General features: G+C 34.3%; 4 protein-coding genes across 29 annotated transcripts in view; 2 read left to right on the top strand and 2 right to left on the bottom strand.

Moving 5' to 3' along the window:
• Window positions 1-17,601, bottom strand: part of LOC127845751 (vesicle-associated membrane protein/synaptobrevin-binding protein-like) — a 31,058-nt gene extending 13,457 nt beyond the window's left edge. The window contains exons 1-5 of the mRNA XM_052376873.1: window positions 17,437-17,601; window positions 9,798-9,950; window positions 8,968-9,074; window positions 8,553-8,627; window positions 5,115-5,231 (exon numbers count right to left, since the gene is read on the bottom strand). Coding sequence (XP_052232833.1) covers window positions 5,115-5,231; window positions 8,553-8,627; window positions 8,968-9,074; window positions 9,798-9,950; window positions 17,437-17,494 — 510 coding nt within the window. The 5' untranslated portion in view covers window positions 17,495-17,601. The remainder of the gene's footprint in view (window positions 1-5,114; window positions 5,232-8,552; window positions 8,628-8,967; window positions 9,075-9,797; window positions 9,951-17,436) is intronic.
• LOC127845741 (DNA repair-scaffolding protein-like) overlaps window positions 1-22,996 on the top strand; it is a 590,230-nt gene that overhangs the window by 334,179 nt on the left and 233,055 nt on the right. The gene's annotated exons all lie outside the window — the stretch shown is intronic.
• The window catches only part of LOC127845750 (vesicle-associated membrane protein/synaptobrevin-binding protein-like), a 257,512-nt gene that overhangs the window by 13,457 nt on the left and 221,059 nt on the right, over window positions 1-22,996 (bottom strand). The gene's annotated exons all lie outside the window — the stretch shown is intronic.
• LOC127845752 (cilia- and flagella-associated protein 418-like) overlaps window positions 17,795-22,996 on the top strand; it is a 113,868-nt gene continuing 108,666 nt past the window's right edge. For all 6 annotated transcript variants that reach the window (XM_052376879.1, XM_052376878.1, XM_052376877.1 and 3 more), the window contains exon 1: window positions 17,795-17,998. In XM_052376879.1, the coding sequence (XP_052232839.1) occupies window positions 17,895-17,998 (104 nt within the window). In that variant the 5' untranslated portion in view covers window positions 17,795-17,894. The remainder of the gene's footprint in view (window positions 17,999-22,996) is intronic.

The following is a 22,996-nucleotide window of genomic DNA, read 5'->3' as shown; positions in this document are numbered from 1 at the left end:
ATATACAAGCAGTTCAAACACAGATGATATATTAAACAATCTCTGAAACTACATAATCTACTTTGAATTCTTTTTCAAATATTTCTTTAGAGAACTAAATGATGACAGAAAGAAAGAAAGCTAGCATACAATGGTAGGATGATAAAGAAACAAGAGGGCCTCAAAGGCCCAAAGTCGCTCACCTGAGCTTCAACTGACCTGTTCTGTGCAGCCCAAGATGTCATAAGAACAAAATGTTCTTACCAACTTTCATGACTAGTTAACACCCTGGCAGCCTCCTTTTTCTACAGACCAAAACCATTTTTATACACATCCAAGATATCATTTAAACAAATATTCTGACAAAGTTTCATGAAGATTCATGAAGCCATATAAGAAAAAATGCCCAGCCCCTTTGTGGCCATATTTTTCAAGCAACTGGATTTATTTTCAAACTTGTCCAAGATATCTTTGGGACAAATCTTCTGACAATGTTTCATGATGATCAGACAATAATTTTGGATTCTAGAGTGTTAACAAGGTTTTACTATAGCTATATAAGAACAAGAGCACCGCCTTGCGGGTGCAGACCGCTCATCTATTTTCTTTTTAAAGGTGAAGGGACTCTCATTTTCAATCACAAAGGAGGGAGGAGTGGAGTGAAGAGGGGTGTATAGTGTGGGGTTGTGGACATTTATTACATTATCTTCCAAAAAAGCGAAAAAAAAAAAAAAAAAAAAAAAAAAATCGGGGGGGGGGGGGGTATAGTGTGAGGGTGTGGTGATAATTTGTGAGATGATCTTAAAAAAAAAAAAAAAAAAAAAAAAAAAAATCAAAAAAAAAATTTGGGGGGGGGGGGGGTGGGGGGGTGGGGTGGGGGTATAGTGTGAGGGTGTGGTGGTCATTTGTGAGATGATCTTATAAAAAAAAAAAAAAAAAAAAAAAAATTAGGGGGGGGGGGGGAGGGGGGGGAGGGGGGGGAGGGCACGGGGGATGGTTTGGGTGAAGTCTATTGTGGTATGTCAGGTAAGAGTAGTTTCATCAAAGTATCAATCAAATCTAATCATAAATAAAGAAGTTATGGCAATTTTAGCAAAATTTAATAATTTGACCTTGAGAGTCAAGGTCATTCAAAGGTCAAAGTAAAATTCAAGTTGCCAGGTACAGTAACCTCATGATAGCATGTAAGTATTTGAAGTTTGAAAGCAATAGCCTTGATACTTCGAGTGGATCGAAACACAAAATTTAACCATATATTAAAAGTTACTAAGTCAAAAAAGGGCCATAATTCCGTAACAATGACAACCAGAGTTATGCAACTTGTCCTTTTACTGTACCCTTATGATAGTTTGTGAGTGTTCCAAGTATGAAAGCAATATCTATGATACTTTAGGGGTAAAGTGACCAAAACATAAATCTTAACCAAATTTTCAATTTTCTAAGTATAAAGGGCCCATAATTCCGTCCAAATGCCAGTCAGAGTTACATAACTTTGCCTGCACCGTCCCCTTATGATAGTTCATAAATCTTGCAAGTATGAAAGCAATAGCTTTGATACTGTAGGAATAAAGTGGACCTAAACACAAAACTTAATCAAATTTTCAATTTTCTAAGTATAAAAAGGGCACATAATTCTGTCAAAATGCCAGTCAGAGTTACATTACTTTGCCTGCACAGTCCCCTTATGATAGTTAGTAAGTGTTGCAAGTATGAAAGCAATAGCTTTGATGCTTAAGGAATAAAATGGACCTAAACACAAAACTTAACCAAAATTGTCAATTTTCTAAGTATAAAAAGGGCACATAATTCTGTCAAAATGCATGCCAGAGTTATCTAACTTTGCCTGCCCAGTCCCCTCATGATAGTAAGTAAGTGTACCAAGTTTGAATGCAATAGCATTGATACTTACTGAGAAAAGTGGAACTAAACGCAAAACTTAACCAAAATTTGCAATTTTTTAAGTACAAAAAGGGCACATAATTCTGTCAAAATGCACGCCAGAGTTATCTAACTTTGCCTGCCTAGTCCCCTCATGATAGTAAGTAAGTGTACCAAGTTTGAATGCAATAGCATTGATACTTTCTGAGAAAAGTGGACCTAAACGCAAAACTTAACCGGACGCCGACGCCAACGCCAACGCCAACGCCAACGCCGACGCCAAGGTGATGACAATAGCTCATAATTTTTTTTCAAAAAATAGATGAGCTAAAAATGCCACGCCCCCTTGACAGCCATGTTTTTCCAACAACCGGAACCATTTTCAAACTCATCCAAGATATCATTGGGACAAATCGTCTGACCAAGTTACATGATGATCGGACAATGAATGTGGCCTCTAGAGTGTTAATAAGGTTTTACTCAAGCAATATATAGCCATATTAGGAAAAATGCCCTGCCCCCTGGTTGCCATGTTTTTAAAGCAACCGAAACCATTTTCGAACTCATCCAAGATATTATTGGAACAAATCTTCTGACCAAGTTTCATGACTATCAGAAAATATAAGTGGCCTCTTGCATGTTAACAAGGTTTTACAATAGCCATATGAGGAAAAATGCCCTGCCCCTGGCGGCCATGTTTTCAACCAACCGGCATCATTTTTAAACTCGTCCAAGATATTATTGGGATGAATCTTCTGACCAGGTTTCATGAAGATCGGACAATAAATGTGGCCTCTAGAGTGTAAACAAGATTTAACTATAGCCATATAAGGAAAAATGCCCCGCCCCTTGGCAGCCATGTTTTTCCAGCAAACGTAACCAATTTCAAACTCATCCAAGATATTATTGAGACCAATCTTCTGACCAAATTTCATGAAGATTGGACAATAAATGTGACTTCTAGAGTGTTAACAGGGCAAATGTTGACGCTGCACGCCAGACAAAAGGCGATCACAAAAGCTCACCATGAGCAGATTGCCCTCAGGGGAGCTAAAAATTAATGTATTTGTAGAAATTGTATGAGGAGTACATAAGCAAACAGCTAAACAAGCGATGTGTTTGTAAGAAACACAATGCCCCCTACTCGCTGCTTTGAAGGACAACCTTGACCTTTCACAGTGCTCACGCTGCTGCCAGACATTATTGCCAATGGCGATTATTTTATCCAACTGGCTATTATTTCTTAAAATTGTCTAGAAAAAATGGCGATTATTTTATCCGCCTACATCAAAAAACAAATTGCCTCTAAATGTTGTCCGAAGAATGCGAAACGCCTGCAAATCGGGCCATCAAGCAGGAAAAATCGATACAAGATTATCTGTGTACACACTCGACCCTGTGTATTGTCATACACGCGTCAATAACTTTTGCGACATTGTGGCCTAGAGCGTTTTTCTTAATCAGTGTCCGACAGCAGTGATATATTTCGGAAAAACATTTTTAATCTCCCCGTGCTTTACCAATTATCGGTAACTGTTAGATTTTTGTTAATTTTGCGCCAATTATTAATTAATCGTCATGAAAACGCCGCTTTATATTGTCGGCTGGTTTTATTTTTAACGCCGTTTTTTCTGCAATTAGGTAACGTTGAACATTGCTTTATGAAAACATTATTTAATCGCCATCAACTTATTATCCCCGTAATTACCGCTGTCCGTCGTCTGCTTTAACATACTGATTTTAATTTTTAACCAGGTAACCTGGTTTTCCCAATTCAAAGGGACCCGGCATATGCCATGGCCAGCTAATTTTAACGAAACACTTATTTGGAATTACACTGAGGTGGTGTATTTTAACTCACGCGCTGTGACGTTAATTGATGTAAACATGATCGGCATTGCGAAAGTGTTATTTTTGGAATAAATCATTTACAATTGATATTGGCCTCTGCCTACAATATTGCGGCCGATGGAAAACATCGTATTAAAAGATAAAGTAGTCGAACGATATGCACATTTTAGATTATGCATATTAATATGTTATATTATGCATATTTTATGTGCAAAACGCATACAATTTTTCGGATTACCGTTTTCGGATACTGTATTTTTTTGTCGATTTCGATTTATTTTCGAAGTTCATAATAGCAAAAATAGAATGACGAATACACATGCTGTGATACGGAAGGTGTGGTCTATAATATTTCGAGTTGTATTCACCAAAAATTGCAATTGGAAAAACTAAAAAAAAAAGTATAATTAGTAAGGGCTCTGGGTGGGTTGGGGCCTCTGCCCTTAATTCTTATGTGTATGTAACTGTAGCTGAGATCTGGTTTGTTAAGTAACAACCACAACATTGATTGTATTCTTTATTGTAAAGCCATGATAATATTTTATAAGAAAATGACACACTGATATTATGTTTGTTTTTAAGTATTTACATATATATATATTATAACTTAAATCCAATAGATATACATTTAATAAAACATAGATAAAATGAGATTCATTGTTTTTTCTTTTTTTTTGCCTTTAGTACCGTTTTGCGGAAAAGTCCGCATATGTTTTGGCTATTATTTGTTTAAGGAAAAAATTTATGGCTATTATTTTCTGAAGGCCAGAGTGAGCACTGCTTTCACCACTCAAAATGTGCAGCTCCATGAGATACACATGCATGCCAAATATCAAGTTGCTATCTTCAATATTGCAAAAGTTTAACCAACAAGTTTAACCAAGGTTAAAGTTTGGAGACAGAATGACAGACAGGCCAAAAACAATATACCCCGATCAATCGATCGGGGGGCATAAACAATATTTGCAGACACAAAAGAGTCAAATAGTCTTTCCATGTCAGGGATCTTATGAGAAAGCAAACACTTGACAAGTATTTATCAGTTTACTTGCAATAATATCTTATATCTGATATTCATTAATGCATAGAGTCAGGGGTCTTGTAAGTGGGCGACTGGGGAAAAGATGACACCTTTCAGCCATTTTAGGAACTTAATCAAGATGAGAAGTTGTACATGATTCGTGTGGAATTATTCATTGAACCTGCCCATAAAATACTTTGTGACAGAAGGACAAAGTGAAAACTTACAAATAAGTATCATTAATGCCAATATTACTAGACACTACGACAGCAAGGATAGAGAGCTGCAGGAGTTACAAAATGAGATGTGTTAAAGCTACATGTTAGCTTCTTCGGCAAGGTGTTAGCGGCTACCGTCACCCAGGACATATAACACATGGCCTTACTTTAGCTGACACAATAGGGGGCTCTTCCTGCCCCATAAGTTTGACAGGTTCTTTTCTTACTGGCTCCATCTTTACTGGATTTACCTTTTCCTCTTTAATAGGTGCAGGCGATGAGGCCTGAAATGAAACATATACATGATGCAATGAAATGTGGATTCACCAAAATAAAAATATATGGTTTCTCTTTTCAGAAATGACAATTTACATATTTTTTGGTTTAACAATTCATAGCATATTTTAAAAAATTAAATTAATAAACACAACATGTAATTTGCATCAGAAAGGTAAATGAACAAATCACATTAATTGATTTTTAAAATTTAATTAGTATGTTGTATGCATATTTGTGAAAGTCCATGAGATCTACTGAGCTTTTCATCAAATAAGTCAATGGCTACACACCTACAAAGGTGGATAAATAAATGCCCTTTGGGTAAAGACGTTTAAGTAATAACAGGCAAAAAATAAATAAACAAGACTATTGTCAAGCAATATAAGTCTCCTACCGGCTCCACCATTGTCAGAAATTCCAGATTTTTAAAAATATATATTTGTTGCCATAGCAATCAAATTTTTTTATTTAGGAACAAAACGAAATGACGTGCATAATGTCCATATTGCCATCTATCCATGTTTCAAGTTTCATGAAAAAATATTAAGAACTATAAAAGTTATTGCAGGATCCAGAAAACCACCATTTTCAGCAGTATGTCTAGTCTATTTGTTGGCATAGCATCCAGAATTTTTTACGTCGTAACAAAATGAAATGACGGGCATAATGTCCATATTGCCATCTATCCATGTTTAAGTTTCATGAAAAAATATTAAGAACTTTATAAGTTATCGCAGGATCCAGAAAAACCACCATTTTCAGCAGTATTTCTAGTCTATTTGTTGCCCTAGCAACCATAATTTTTGACGTAGGATCGAAATGAAATGACATGCATAATGTCCATATTGCCATCTATCCATGTTCCAAGTTTCATGAAAAAATATTAAGAACTTTTAAAGTTATCGCAGGATCCAGAAAAGTGTGACAGACGGACGGAGACAAAACCATAAGTCCCCTCCGGTGAAACCAGTAGGGGACTAACAAGATATGTGTCCATAAGGCAAAGATGTTCCCTCAATCCACTTTTGTCTCATAACTCTAAATATGAAAAAAATCAATCTTGCTCTGACAGTCTTTTAGACTCACACACCAAAAATAAGATAAATATCTAAATGCATATCGCAAAACTGCCAGAAAAGTTTTGATTTAGAGAAAATAGCTAAGTCCAAAGCCCGTATTTTCATCAAAAACCAATGGACTGGAACTTCATCTGTAGGTCATGCAGGTAGACTCTCACACCAACAAAAATCCGTAAAAGTATTATTAAGAAGAAAATGCCTGTGCAAGGCCCATAACTTTGTCAAAAAATCAATGGACCAGAACGAACATCCTACTTGAACTGGAATTCATGAGGGTGGGCTTACCTACCAAAAATCAGGAAAATATCTCAAAGCATTCCAGAAAAAATTACCGAGTATTATCATTTTCAAGAAAATTCGACATATTGTAAGTTCATTAAAAATTAAAGAATCTCAAACTTGATCTGTCAGCCATGCAGACACACCAAAAAAAAATCAAAGTTCTGCAACAAAACATGATTTTGATATCAAACTTGTGTACGTAGATGCACATACCAAAAAACAGGTATATATCTTGATACCTTTAGGAACAAACTCAGGAATCAATATACCAGATGAACTGATAGGTTAGCTGTCTATATTTCTGGCATTTTTTTCCCCCATAATTTCTGACATTAAACAGAAACAAGAGATGTGTTTGTCAGAAACACAATACCACCTATTGTGCCGCTTTGAAATAAAATTTCAATATTTCATTTGGCAGGTTAACAAATTATCTCCCTTTTAAAGCTTATTACTTCCATTGGATTGTATTTTTTGACTTTTGACCTTGAAGGATGACCTTGACCTTTCACCACTCAAAATGTGCAGCTTCATGAGATATACATGCATGCAAACTATCAAGTTGCAATCTTCAATATTAAAAAAAAGTTATGAGCAAACTTTAACGAAGATTAAAGTTTTGGTAAAAGTTTTGGAACACACACATACAATGACAGACAGACAGGCCAAAAACAATATACCCCCGATCTTTCGATCCGGGGGCATAAACATGAATCCAAATACATTCAGCCAGGGGGAGCACAGTCAATTCAAAACATGAACAGTATTGAGAACACGGTCAATCTTGAGCTAAAACTTATGGTTTACACTATTTCATCAAGATAAAGTACAACACACACTCTAGACCACAGAGGCTTTAAAGCCACATATTCACATTTGTGCAATCTGATTGCTATACATTTGTGCAATCTAATTGCTATACATTTGTGCAATCTGATTGCTATACATTTTTGCAATCTGATAGCTATGCATTTGTGCAATCTCATTGCTAAATATTTGTGCAATCTGAATGATTGCTATACATTTGTACAAACTGATTGCTATACATTTGTACAATCTGATTGCTATACATTTGTGCAATCTGATTGCTATACATTTATGCAATCTGATTGATAAATATGTGTGCAATCTGATTGCTATACATTTGTGCAATCCCATTGCTATATGTGTGCAATCTGATTGCTATATATGTGTGCAATCTGATTGCTATACATGTGTGCAATCTGATTGCTATAAATGTGTGCAATCTGATTGCTATACATTTGTGCAACCTCAGTCCTATATATCTGTGCAATCTCATTGCTATACATTCGTGCAATCTGATTGCTATACATTTGTGCAACCTCAGTCCTATATATCTGTGCAATCTCATTGCTATACATTTGTGCAATCTCATTGCTATACATTCGTGCAATCTCATTGCTAATCATGTGTGCAATCTAATTGCTATACATTTGTACAATCTAATTGCTATACATTTGTGCAATCTCATTTCTAATAATTTGTGCAATCTTATTGTTATACATTTGTGCAATCTCATTGCTATACATTTGTGCAATCTCATTGCTATACATTTGTGCAATCGCATTGCTACACATTTTGCAATCTCAATGCTATACATTTTGTGCAATCTCATTGCTACACATTTTGCAATCTCAATGCTATACATTTGTGCAATCTCAATGCTATACATTTGTGCAATCTCATTGCTATACATTTGTGCAATCTCATTGCTATACATTTGTGCAATCTCATTGCTGTACATTTGTGCAATCTCATTGCTATACATTTGTGCAATCGCATTGCTTCACATTTTGCAAACTCAATGCTATACATTTTGTGCAATCTCAATGCTTTACATTTGTGCAATCGTATTGCTACACATTTTGAATCTCAATGCTATACACTTTGTGCAATCTCATTGCTATACATTTGTGCACTCTCATTGCTATCACAAAAACTTACCACAGAGTTACCAGTTGGATCAAGCACACATTTCAGCTTTGAGTCCATCAGCTTATCTGGGGACACATCTCTCCACTGAAATCGTGCAATGCAGATGAATCTGACGAAAGTATACCAAGCATGTAGCGAACAACACTTATAATAAAGCAAGCAAAACTTTTGTGTTTTGGTAATTTGATTGTGTTCATGGGAATTCCTTTGTACTATGAATTTAAGAAGAGACAATGATATGTCAACATCTTAAGACAATTAATTAAGATAAGAACCCAGATACAAATTATTCTATGTTTCACACCAGCACAGAAAAAGAAGACACTCAACAGGCACCACTTGGGCTCTACGAAAAATAACGATATTGTTTCACAATGTGTTTGACTTGCTATAGATGTATAGGTGTTACATAGGTTTTCCTTACCAGCTGGTCCTGGTTGTCAATCTTCCCATCAGGGGCAAACATGGTTTGCACCATGAACTTGTGCTTGTTCTTCTCTGTCGGGTCATAGTCAAACGGCTGCAGCATTACTGAAACAGTGATTTTGTTAACAATTTGTATTATGTGAGTCCCAGGACTATCTAGGCTACAAAAGTACAAGTCCCACAGCTACAAGTATGCATCCTATTAACTGTTATGATTTCCTTAAAACAATCTAATGAAAATAAAGATTGCATAAGTTTTTGTTATATTCCCTGAATAACATTTCTTTTTATAATAACAATTTTAACATAACACACAATAAGACTAGAATAATCATTGACTGGTAATAATGTCAACTACAACAAGTAACTAGACAATTGACTGACTAATACAGGTATGACTAGAATTGACTTGATCAACCTATCATCACAAATGAGAAGATTTTTCAGCTCATAACTCCTTCTTTCTCTAGCTTGCTGCCAGTTTTAACTTAAAATCATTGTGGGTTCTGCAATTTTGAGGTAAAATCAAAAGAGTGTATGCATCCTGCTCTCTCACGGGATTTACATTTATGCATTCACAACAAAAAGTTTTCCCATTAAGGTTAAAAAATCAGTGCACATAGTCAATTTTTTTCTATTTTGCGCAAAGTAAGAAAACCTTGTCGTCAAATGCAAGAACACATAAATACAAACTTTGGTCAGAACCATATTATTTTAACCTTAGTGTCAAGCTACTTGAAATCAGATTCATTCATTTCAGACTGAAATGTGGTCCAATCAGGAAATGATTTGTGGAATTGCACTATTGCTCTATCTTATTCTACATACCAGCGACAGTGACAGACTGCCTTGGTTCGATGATGCCACTGTTTGGTCTGACACAGTACCGTTTTGGGGCAGTGGTCTTCACTTTGAAACATACCCTCTTGTCAGAAGGGTTCCTCAAATGAAGGTCTGCTGTGACCACTTCAGTGAATGGACCTAAGCAAAAAATAATTCAGCAATTATTGGACAGAAAAAAAAAGAAATGGAAAGTTTTTTTTAAAGCCAGCATTGGTCAACTAAATCAAAATACACACACATCACAATACACATTTTATCATTTGTTCTTGAAGACAAGTTTTTTTAATGAAACCTTGTCGGATAAATGGCCAGATTTTCAAGATATACCGGTACTCTTGATTGTCCCAAATTGTGATTTTTAGGATAAAAAATGATATTGGAAAATACAGTTAAGTTGAATGCCTGCAGAGTTTTTCTCATTCGTTTGTGTTTTTATTAACATTACATACACATAAAAGTGCTTCTCGATAAAAAATTTATTTTAATTCTCTCCCATTGGATGAGGTATTGAAAAAATTTACATTTACATTTTTATTTCACAATCAATATATGTAATCCCCATAGAAAGTTTATACGTGTATTTGTTAAGACCTCAGACAATTTTAGGCAATTTTTTCATATATATGTACCGGTACGTGGAAACCTACGGTATTGAACTCACAATATTTGAAATCTATGCGACAAAGAAGTATGTTAGCAGAGATTTCTTATGTTGATATTTATATTCATCCCACCATTAATAACAAAATCACTCAAGTGTGCACATTACTATAAACTATTATTTATAACCTATGGTTGTAGATTAGTAAATAGCTGTGATTTTTAGACCATTAAAATTGCTATTAATTTAATAAAATTACGTTTGTTTCTTTTGATTTTTTTTCAATCTTGTATTTACTGTAATGATGTTTATAACGCATGTAAGTTTGTCCAATACTAATGAAGTGTGATTTATGAAGTGACCATTAATTTTACTTTTCTTACCACTCTTCACACCTACACAAACGATGTATTGGATTTATGAATGTGGGACAATCGGGACGACTACATTTCCAATAACCCACAGACCCATTCCTCAAATGTTACAGAGTCCTTCCAATAAATAAATATGAAAAAATTCCCAAATAAAATTTTACACGTTCATTGAACAACACTTTATTTCAGATCATACACTGTAAACTAATGTCAACATTGTTGACAGGTTCATTCGGATATGAAAAGATATGAAAATATCAAAATAACACATTACTTGCATATTGCCAAATCCTCCATCCAACCAAGATCTTTATTTGTTGAAATAACAACTGTCTGCCCAATGTTAATGTTAAAATTCATCATGATTGAGGACTGACAGTAATTTAAAGTTCCTGAAATCAAATACATTTAACAAATATGTTTTATTATGCTGCAATTGAGCCTTGTTTTGAAATAAAAGGCAACAGCATTTCCGAATAAAAACATGATGCTTTAAAATTGTGCATTCCTCTTTTGAAAATCATTACATTGCAAACAATATCATTAAAAAATTCCAGAAGATTAAAATATATGTTTTTACTTTGTTCTCTGTATATAGAAGGATATGTTTGCAATGTATTTTGTGAATGAACAGTGTGGTTATATTTCACATGACATTCATCTAAAAGACATCTTATGCTGTCAAAAATGTGCTGTTTGAAAATTGTGATTGAATGTACAAAGTCATGTATTAAATAAATGATGTTTGAACTTTGAAAAGTACCATATTCATTATTTACTATATTGAAAACTGCATATTCTATTATGAAATGTGATTGTTTGTGCGCGCTATACATTGATACAACGCTATCCTGCCTCCTAGCTAAATGGGAAAAATTCATGTATTTATCGTAAATATTCATTATAGCCACCATTTTTATTCCAGAAAATACACCCTATAATCTTACACACTGAAGGGGCCGTTGTGGAAACAACAAAAAGTCAGTAACAGCAGATATGAACGGGGTGGCAACAGTCTTTTACAAAAATTAAAATGTTTGCAAACATTTCTTTGGTTGTGTTTGTGTTTGAACACTTCAACATTGGCAGCAAACGTTGGGCTGGTTAAAGCACATGTCAACAAGGTCTTTTTTGCAGGTAACGGTAGATGTCATCAGGGATTTCTTAGTGTTTTCCAGTTTAGTCCAGATTTTTGGCCCCATCATTGTTCATCACATTCATGCCTGTGTAGTGCGACAAACAAGTCAATAACCCCACCATAATGGATGAACAGTTTTACTTCAATACTGACATATCTCAACAACTGTAGCCCTGTCTCCCATGTGCAACAAAGTTATTATTCAGCATTCAAATGTCAAGCCCATGCTTTCCCACAGGAAGAATGTTATGATGTACATGAATTCTTATTTTCACATGCTTTACAAATAATGCATGTGGACTGTTAATCTGTTGCTAGAAAATTACAAAATTGTCATAAATATAGTGATACGCAACCCATGCTTCTTATCATAATGATGCTTCCTCTTTTGAAAGCTTAATTAATTATTCCAATGACCCAGATTATTTGATTGTGCAATAGTAAAATTGCAGCCATTTTCAGTCTGATTTGGTAGTTTTATTGGCTTGAAATATTTTTTTCTCCATTTTTGCATTTAAGACAGCTTGCGTGTTATACATGGGGGCGTGCTATACATGGGAAAATTCGGTAATTGTATAAAGCATATATTATTAATGGATAACCACTTTTTCGCGCCGAAAAACGAAAACTAGTTGGCCATAAGTGTCAGAATTTTTCAAGTCCAAATGGGGACATTTCATAAAAAATGTCGGGACATTGACGACAAAGCGGGACAACAAAAACGATCAATCATACCACCTTTACTGTAGTCAGCAATTAGTCTATTTCTTTCAAAACCTCATAATGTATGGCCAATATTGACAATAAATGTGTCTAAGAATTTCATCAACACAGATGTTCTCCATTTTCCGGAAGTAAACACACGTGCACTATGCGGATGACTCCACAGTGATTTTTTCCCTTCTTTTGAAAGTACCTTTAAAAGGTAATTTCCCAATTGAAAAAAACTACAAAATTCCCAATTTCTGTCTGAAAATTTTCCAAAAGGAAGGCAAATTCCGCCAATTTTGTTCCAAAAGTGCATCATCTGCAAGTAAACAAACAAGAGCACCGCATAACGGGTGCCACGCTCGGCTGCTAGTGCAGTTTTGAATAGATGAAAACTTGTGAGATTTTTTTTTTAGAGGTCACAGTGACCTTGACCTTTATCCTAGTGACCCAAAAATGGGTGTGGCATGTAGAACTCATCAAGGTGCAGCTACATATGAAGTTTCAAAGTTGTAGGTTGATGCACTTTGATTTTAGAGCGAATGTTCAAAGCCTTGACAAATGTTTAAGGTTTTAGCACGACACGGACGGCGGACAACACGACGACGGACACGACGAGCTGGCTATGACAATACCTCGGGTTTTCTCTGAAAACAGCCAAGCTAATAAAATGAGCACTTACACTTAACATTTCAAGCCAAAATGAATGTAAATCAATATTTTAGATTTTTGCTTTTGTTATCAAGCAATTAAAAAAAACCTATATTTCCGAACTGGAACATTTCACGACGCGAATTTTCCCAATTTCAGTGTTTTAGCGATGATTTTTCCCAATTGGCATGGTACAGGTACTTTTCCCAATTTGCGAAGAAAAATCGCTGCTCCATAACGTGAAAAGTGGGGCATGCCTCTATTTGACATCCAATCAGGACAGAGGCATGTGTAAATCGTGTCAAGCGATGAGCGCCCATCGAGCACTGTTTTTATTTAACCAATCATAAAGTAAGTCTACCGGTAATCTTAGGTTGATGCAATATGACAAACTATTTTCTGAAAATTGGTCAAAAACGAAAGTAAATTTATTTGAAACATCCATGTGTATCGGTCAGCGCACAATTTTTTTTACACATCAAATTAGTGCTTTGACGGGTTTGTTAGCCTCAGGTTGTATAATTACAGAATAACGCGTAATAGTATCTTTGGACTTGATTCGGGCCATGAAATACAAATGCAGTCTGCTTTTTATTCACTAGGATAGACCTATCGCTAGCAATTAGCCAGCCCTATCATAACAAGAGATGTGTTTGTCAGAAACACAATGCCCCCTATTGCGCTGCTTTGAAATAAAATTTCAATATATCATTTGGCAGGTTTAGAAATTATCTCCCTTTTAAAGCTTATTACTTCCCTTGGATTGTATTTTTTTACTTTCGACCTTGAAGGATGACCTTGACCTTTCACCACTCAAAATGTGCAGCTCTATGAGATACACATGCATGCCAAATATGAATTTGCTATCTTCAATATAGCAATTGTTAGGGCCAATGTAAAAGTTTTGGGAGAAACGCACAGACTGACAGACGGACAGTTCAACTGCAGGGCATAAAAACACCATGGTGTGAATGCCCGATAAAATCAATAATTTGCAGATGGATTGCTGATAAGGTGTCAAAAACAATACTCGTGCACTCGACTATAGTTTGTTAATAGGGGGCAATAAAGGGATAAGCGATGGTAATATTAAGCCAGACAGAGCTTGAATAGCGAATTTTATTGTGAACTTAGGCCTAAAAAAAAAAAAGGTTTGTTTCTAGTTACATGCCCCAAAAAATGTGGTTCAGTAGGTAGGCTTTTTTCTTTTTCTTATCACAACACTTAATTGAACATTTAACTCAATGAGAATGTCATTATTTTCAGTTATCAGCAGTGTGAAATGCATGACGACATACAGTTTGTCAATCAGTTCCCGATAATCAGCAGTTCCGATTAATTTGATTTAATTTTCCATAATGCCACAATAAAAACAAAATGACAAGTGTCTAAGGTATACATTAGGTAAAGGAATAAATTAACAAAGTTTTAGCAAGAAAGCTTTTGTATTATGCTTACAGGGGGGATAAAAAAGTTAACTGGATCTGATTGAATGAGTTATGTTTTGAAATGTGCATATGGATATAGAAGGCTGTATTATTTTCAAATAAACCTTTTGCTGATTAAAAAACAAACGCCATGACATGTTTTTGAAATACTTATTCTGTAAGTTGAATGATTTTTCATAATTTTCCGAAGGGTGAACTTTAATTTGCTATTTTAAAAAAAAAACTGCACATGCTGTCTGGCCTAACCTGTTATCATACAAAATAAATTTGGCCTTTATTTTTACATCTTCTTACATTGAAACTAAACCCGAAAGATATTATTGTGGTCAAACGAATTAACGTTTTCTGCCGGGTAATTCTAAACTGGTTGACTGACTTTAGTACTAACTTTCAGAGATAGTTCTTAACATGAAGATGTTTGATCCAGATTGTCTTTATCTGTAAATACTGTACAAATAAATATTCTTTGAAAACTTAAGACAGCATTTTGAATAAAGCATTCATTGACTAGAATAAATGTCAATGAAACAAAACATTAACAAAAATAACAGTTCTGAATGTTTCAGATGCTTAATGCAGTTGCGTAAAGTCGGACATCAAATTCGGATGCGATTTTAGTAACAGAAAAAACTTTTGAGTCGGCGGTTAAAAACTTTAAACAGGCCTTATAGAACATATGTTGTTTTTAAAGGATATCGGGACAAATTATGTCACATCTGGACGCCGGGACAAACACCACAAAATCAGGACTGTTCCGCCAAGATCAGGATGTCAGGCATGTATGTTAGTTGCAATAATTCAACTCTCAGCTTTACAACCCAATGGGTTGCTGAGAGTTGCAATGCGCTCTCTCTTGTCCATGGGTGCAAAATGTTATCAACAATGCAAGGGTTAAGGAACACTGAAACTGCAAGAACTTTTTAAAGTTTACCTGTCTAAACCACAAACTCATCCAAATGGTACCATTAAAGCAAGAAATAATTGGTTTTTATTTACTTAGTTTTTCTTTCGTACGCTGTATCCGCCATATTGGAAAATTGACCCAATATTGGTTAGGTCGCAGTACACCAATATTTTGCACGTCGGATTATGTGATGGAGCCTATTAAAGTCGATAATGATTTGGTATACTGTTTTAAATTTAAACATAAAAATGTCAGCGAGAAAAGTGTGTTGAAACATTGTTGTGTTTTTATAGGGTGCATGCAAAGGATAACATCTGTAGGTTGCCATTCAGGTACATTTAACATATTTATGAAGTTTGTTCATTATTTTCCTCAATTTGTCTCGATTGACCTCTATTTAGTGAAGCGCATGGATTCCGTGCGCTGAACTGCACCCATGTTTATGAAGGGGTGCAAATGGACAGCCAGAGCCACCATAGCAAAAATTATCAAAGGCCCTTGGAGTCCGTTTATATGGACTTGCAGAGCTCCAGATAAGGGTCGTATTTTCGTAATTACGAATTATTTTCAAGTCCATTACGTATTTGTTTTAAAATCTTGTCGTAACATTAAGAATTACAAAATCAAGTTACGAATATTATTTTTACATCGGTTCGTATTGATTTTTATTGAGTTCTTTTCGCGTATTAAAGATCTTTGCGGTGCTTATATAGAATGGTTATCGGGTTTGTTTAACAAAGCGCATTTTTTCCAATAAAAGCGGCGAGTACAGTCTATCTGTCAAAAAACAATGGCGGCGCCCAGAGAGCGTCCTTAAAAACTGCAAAACGTCCAAAAACACGCTTTCAACATATTGTACGCAAAGTGAGCCGAAGTTAAATGTTTAGAAAGACATTATAGAAATGATCTTATACGATGTTGTATGTTCAGTTTCCGACACAGTCGGAAAAGCTAAACAAAAACGCGACACGACTGGTCCAAACTTAAACACACAAAAAACATTGAACGAGTGTAAGGGACAAGTCCCGTGGCTAATCGTTGAAAAGATTGAAGGGGAGACACGTTTTAATTGTGAAATATGTAAAAATTCATCTAAGGCATACAATCTAAGCACAGTTTGGGCATATGAAGGTATTTGAAAAATAAAATTGTATAATACTGAAAAGACACTGTTGAACTCGTATAAATAAAGTTGCTAGTATGTTTATTTTGATTTTTTTGCATGAAAATAACCATTATTATTTATTTTAGGTCATTTATAAAAAATAAGAATTATTTTCCAAAACTTAGTAGTAACGTTAAGAATAAAATTTCAGAGTTAAGAATTCTTTTTGAAAATCTGGTAGTAATTTAAGAATTTCACAAAACCTTATCTGGAGCTCTGGACTAGCATGTATGTGTTTTTTGTATGCAAAAAAACCCATCAACAACAGTATTCTTTGAACTTTTTTTAAAATGCTGTGATCTTTGCTTATCCAAAGAAAACCGGCTCTATTCCAAAAATGGTGAAAAAAACACTGCGTTTATTTATTGGAAAAACATGCTAATAATGTTGCACAGGTGGTTTTTACTGTCATTTCTACCATTAATTTTAATACTAGTGTATGAAGTGTTTTTTAAAAGCAAACACAAATTGAATTAAACAATTGAGACTGTGCTTCTTTTGCAACAATAGTTCATGACTCGCACACATCAAAGGATCTCATAATGGACATTGTGATAATACGGACACTGGATAGTTTCGGATTGACCTACGCTGGACAAAAATGAGATGAATTTATTGATCAACGCCACTCAAACCTTTGAACAGCAACTCGGTATTCGGCTCAATCTTTAATATTTGTTCCAGCTTAGACATCTTTATAAACTGAACAACGTGTACTTTAATAAATATGTGTTATTCAAATTAAAAGATTTTTATTTCAACATCTGACACTTAGTCGTATTATTGCGCATGCGCGAACCGCCCGATTGTCGGCTAAATGTATAGGCGAAATAATTTATTATAAAAATGCGTTTGAATACAGTTATGTATTTATGCATTCACAAATTGCTTTTCATAATTATACTTTTATTTTATTTTAGTTTAAATAATAAGAAAATACAGCAATAGTTTGAATTGAACTATCATGGAAGTAAATATTTTCGTTCAATATTTTTAAGTCATAACAACTGTAAACTGTCAACCAAATAAACTCAATTAATTTTATAATAAAATAAATAAGTTGATCTTAAAAGTTTTTTTTATATATATAACAATGGCAGACGATATCGATATCGATGATTTACTTGATGAAGTCGAGATGAAATTTGTAAGAGGAAAATCAACGGACAAGAAAAATGCCGCAGTGAAATCTTCCAGGTAACTTTTTATTATACTGGTCATGTACGTAATTCCGGCCACTTTTGGGACTATTTAAGAAAAATCTTTAGTGTTAGGCAACTGGTTGAAACTAAACTTCACATATATAATCCTGGGTTCAAAACTCACCTAGCATGAAAATTTAAATAGAATTAGATCGGTGAATGTTACTTAATGAACAGAAAATGATGACATGTAAACTATCCATTTTCGTATGTTAAATGTACCTAAAAAATCGGCCACTTTTCGGTTTGATCTGCAGATAAAATTACAAAGCAATATCTTTTGACAAATGTCCTCAATTTCAGAGTATTAATCAATGTTTATACTATTAATATTTTTGACTTGAAATTTAAAATAAATGCGAAATTATTACACCATTTACTCCCCCTACCTATTTTAATAAATATAAACAATGGGGAAACTGCTATTTCATTAAAAAATATTTGTTTTTAATGTGTTTAATAAATTTTTTCAAACATAGCTAAAAAAGTAAACACATTTTGTTTGAAAAGTTGACTTCAGTGTTGATTATTAGTAAACGCTTATATATAATATTTAAACATGTAATCTAGCAATATTCTTATAAAGGGAGGTAATTCATATATTAAAAATTTATATTTAGCTTCTAATTTGTATGTTTTGAATATAAGTTTTTGTACAATAAATTGGTAAAACTTGGATTAAAGTTTATTAGATAAAATAAAAATAATTTTATCAAATATATTTGTTTCTTATATGATTATAATTGTTGCAACATATGATGTCATCACTTTCCCCATGAGCCAAATATTTCCTGCTATATTTGTGACATTTTAACACAAAAGTTTACGGTGATATGGTTCTTACATTTGCAAAATATTGCGAGTGGGGATGGTTTTCATGTTGATTTTTCTAAATAAAAACAAAATATGTGCGTCAAGATCATGAAAATGATTTTACACAGGTGGCCGATTTTTTACGTACAGGCCGGAATTACGTACATGACCAGTAGGCTATAACGCACTAAATATCTGTTAATTTCTCTTGTCTTTATTGGCTTACAATCTGATACTAATCTGTGCGTTTATTTTCCAGGGCAAATTATATGTTCATAACGAATTTAATCAGTTTACAACGTTAAATTATTGGATTGACAAGAGGCTTGATTTTATAGCCACAGGGCTTTCCTTTGACCCGAGCTCCCAGGTTTTGACGCTTGAACATTCCTGAAGACCCCTTTTTGACTCTTGAGAAAATTACGTCATGCGTCACATTTGACCCGGGGGAATATACCGACTTGCGTCAACGAGTTCAAAAGTTGTTAAGTCTAAGCGATAATTGGCTCGGGGCGGAGTATCTCATTTAGTAAACGCTAATCGTTAACGCCCGTTTCTAATCATCGAAGCACAAGTCCATCCAGTAGGCGGAGTTTGGTTAATTGAGAAATCTAGTATTGACCAATTAAAACACTGCTGGTTCGATGACGCGTGTATTAACTTTCCATTATTAATCATAAAGTTTGTTATCAGCTGTTTGCGGAAAAGACGTGTAGTAAACCCACCTAGTTGCAATAATCCAACTCCCAGCTATTGACCCTCTGAGCTGTACGTATGTACTCTTAAAAGCTCAGAGCATTTAAGAACTATAAACCAGGGGTTTTTTTACTAAGAAAGTGACGCCGATAATCGGCGTCTTCCCCTACCAGAATTTTTCCCCTAAAACTACCATTTCCCCTCCAAAAATATAATTTTTCACCAAAATATAATATTTTACCCTCAAAGAAATGTTTTTTTCTTTCTTTTGGGAAGTCGACACTTATCCTATTTGTACCATGTACAACGATCTCGCTCTCTCTCTCTCCCGAAGAACACTCAAATCTGGGAATCCCAGTGATTCTATATATAGCTATTAAATAACGTCATGGAAACCTGGCAACTAATCGTTTTAATCATGTGACTATTTTACTGGAATCCGGTCTTGCACGAGAAGGGTGATTCGTCAATTAATTACCGGAAACCAGTCGAGTTTTCATCCGGGTTATGTGAAAGCCAAGATGGGTATAAACGTTTAAACAGAAAAAAAGTCTCACAATTGGCGTTCATACACGAACAAAATAAAACGTTCGGACTTGGAAAATATTAATTGCGTTGACGCATTTTTAAAGAATTAATCATCAAAAATCGTTGAAACCCAGCAGGATTTGGAGGTACATGTAATCAACATCGATTAATACTGTCGGATTATTGTGAAAGTGAAAGTAGACAATCGGCAGCTGCCGCACCTTTCCCTTCCAATACTGTAGCAGATCTAGATCGTCAACCCATTCATCATGAAATTGAAATCACAATATTGAAATCGTTCCCCGGCCCCAGTTGAAAACATTTCCCATTATTAGATCTACCCCTGCAACTTTATTTAGGACTTTGACTTTAATATCATACTTGTTCATGTGTTTAAGAACAAAAAGGTCAGAGACATGTCTCTTTTTCTAAAAAAAACCCTGAAGTCTGTAGGCGAGTTATAGACATTGAAATGAATAGTTTTTATTTTTTCCCCAAATATGTCTTTTTCGCGCTCGATTTTCCCCTTTTACCCAGCGTCCAGCGTCTTCCCCTTTTTCTAAAAAAAAACCCTGTAAACCCACCAAAACAAAATGGACTCATCCGCGTCAGTTTTAATAATATTCAATATAAAATAATAACATCCATATCCACAGTACACTGTAAAGCATATTTTGAGATATTTCCAGAGTATGTCAGAATGTATTTCCAAAGCTGAATGCACCCATCACTGTTTTACTTCATGTTTGCTCAGTTCAAAGACACGCGAAAGTTATGCTGGGATATGTATTGTCTACAACGTCAAATTACACGCTTTGCATTAAAGTTGCTAAAAATAACTATAGAACCGGAATAACTGACCTTGTGGCAAAGTGACAATTTTTGCATGTGCTAATTGATTACAAAATACATGTAGGCGTAATAATTGACCATTTGAGAAGGCATAGATAACGGCGTGTTTGTTGCACGTCTTCAGTGAAGATGGCACATAAAATAATTAAAGGGTGTCGGAATTTTTGATGGGATTAAATACGGAGGCACCTTTATCGGTGAGTAGAAATAATTTCCTTTTATAGTTTACCGATTTATATAAGCTATTGTGTTTAGGTGCCACCCGTATGGGTTTTTTTTTGTGATAGCCAGCGGAAATATTTTTTTTTTCACATTTTGTATTTCATTCTTAATTTAATAGCCACGCGAAATGGTCAAACAAACTTATTGGATAAAGTGAAATTGTGCAAAGTGTTATTGTGCTTGTGCATTCGGCAAATGTTGCAGAGAAACCTTTTCGAATTCGGAATCCGTAGTAACTCTGAAAGTGTGTGTAAGACGCCAACGACAAAGCGTACTTTAGATCTAAATGACAGTGCTCCTAACACCCCCAAACGTGCGAAAGAAGATGTGAGCGACACTAAGTCAAAAAGAAAAGAAAATTTAGGTGTGAATGGCTGAAGGAGTATAAGTTTTGAGTATATTGTTTTGCTGTATACATGAAGTAAATGTTGTATTAGAATACATATTTTGTATGTAATCTTTGAGATGTTATGTAGGACATATGACATATTGCTCTTTGAAATGTTGTGTAAGACATGATATGACATATTGCTCTTTGAGATGTTGTTTAGAACATATGGCATATTACTCTGCTGTATACATGAAGTAAATGTTGTTTTAGAATACATGTTTTGTATTTATTAATCATTGAGATATTGTGTTTAAATGCATAGTGTTGTAGTGACAGTACAATGTAAGAAATAAATGTTAACATATCTTTTAATTTGTTTTTTATATATTATATCTCAGTTATTTGCTTAAATTGCAAAAAATCATTGACTCTCCTGCGTTATTATTAGGACTCTTAGAAGTTTGATTTTGTCTCTTGAAAATATGGTCCCAAGAGTCCTTGACTCTTGAGATTTGAGGTCTAAGGAAAGCCCTGAGCCAGTTTAAGACCATTGTTTTGTGCAGGAAAGTTGACAGTGGTATCCCATGTATATTATATTTATATATGTAGTATAATAGAGTATGTTTCTTAAAGGTCCATGTGATAAAGTATAAGGAAAGATTTCCTTTTAAAAAACTGTCTTAAATTACTGTCTTGACTTATGGGGAGGTTCAATGTAAAATATAAAAAAAATCAGTCAAAATGAGGACATTTCATTACAGTAGCCAAGACATTTGACTATGTTGCACTATGACACTATGAACAATAAAGTATTTTAGGGGGAAGGTTCAATTTAAACTTGAAACTTGATTTAAAATTAAAATTTTCAAGTCAAAATGAGGACATTTCACTGCAATAGCCAAGACATTTGACTATGTTGCACTATGACCTAAGAACAATATAGTATTTTAGGGGGAAGGTTCAATTTAAACTTAAAACTTTATTTAAAATTAAAATTTTCAAGTCAAAATGAGGACATTTCACTGCAATAGCCAAGACATTTGACTATGTTGCACTATGACCTAAGAACAATATAGTATTTTAGGGGGAAGGTTCAATTTAAACTTAAAACTTTATTTAAAATTAAAATTTTCAAGTCAAAATCAGGACATTTCATTGCAATAGCCAAGACATTTGACTATATTGCACTATGACCTAAGAACAATATAGAACTTTATTCCATAATTCACAATTAACACAAACTACTACTATTTTAAGAGACTATTCTGGCCAATATTAACAATAAATATGTTTTAGAGTATTACCAAAAAGTTTTGTCATTTTTTGGATTTAACATACTGAATACAGGATGAAAGTGCAATTCATTTTTGTGGATTATAATTGTATATTTGTCTACATTAAAATGACATATTTGTTTGCTGACAAACAAAATCATTGATTTGAAACATAAAACTAGCTCTTCTAAACCTTAGGCTGTATAATAACATTAAGAAATAAGTTAAATTTGGTATAACGTCTTTTATGTAGAAGACAGGGCCCAGTGTACATTGT

This window comes from Dreissena polymorpha, chromosome 9 (genome assembly GCF_020536995.1).
Source record: "Dreissena polymorpha isolate Duluth1 chromosome 9, UMN_Dpol_1.0, whole genome shotgun sequence".
Taxonomy (NCBI): Eukaryota; Metazoa; Mollusca; class Bivalvia; order Myida; family Dreissenidae; genus Dreissena; species Dreissena polymorpha.
Note: the sequence above shows the minus strand (reverse complement) of the source record. Positions and strands in the feature narration are given on the sequence as shown.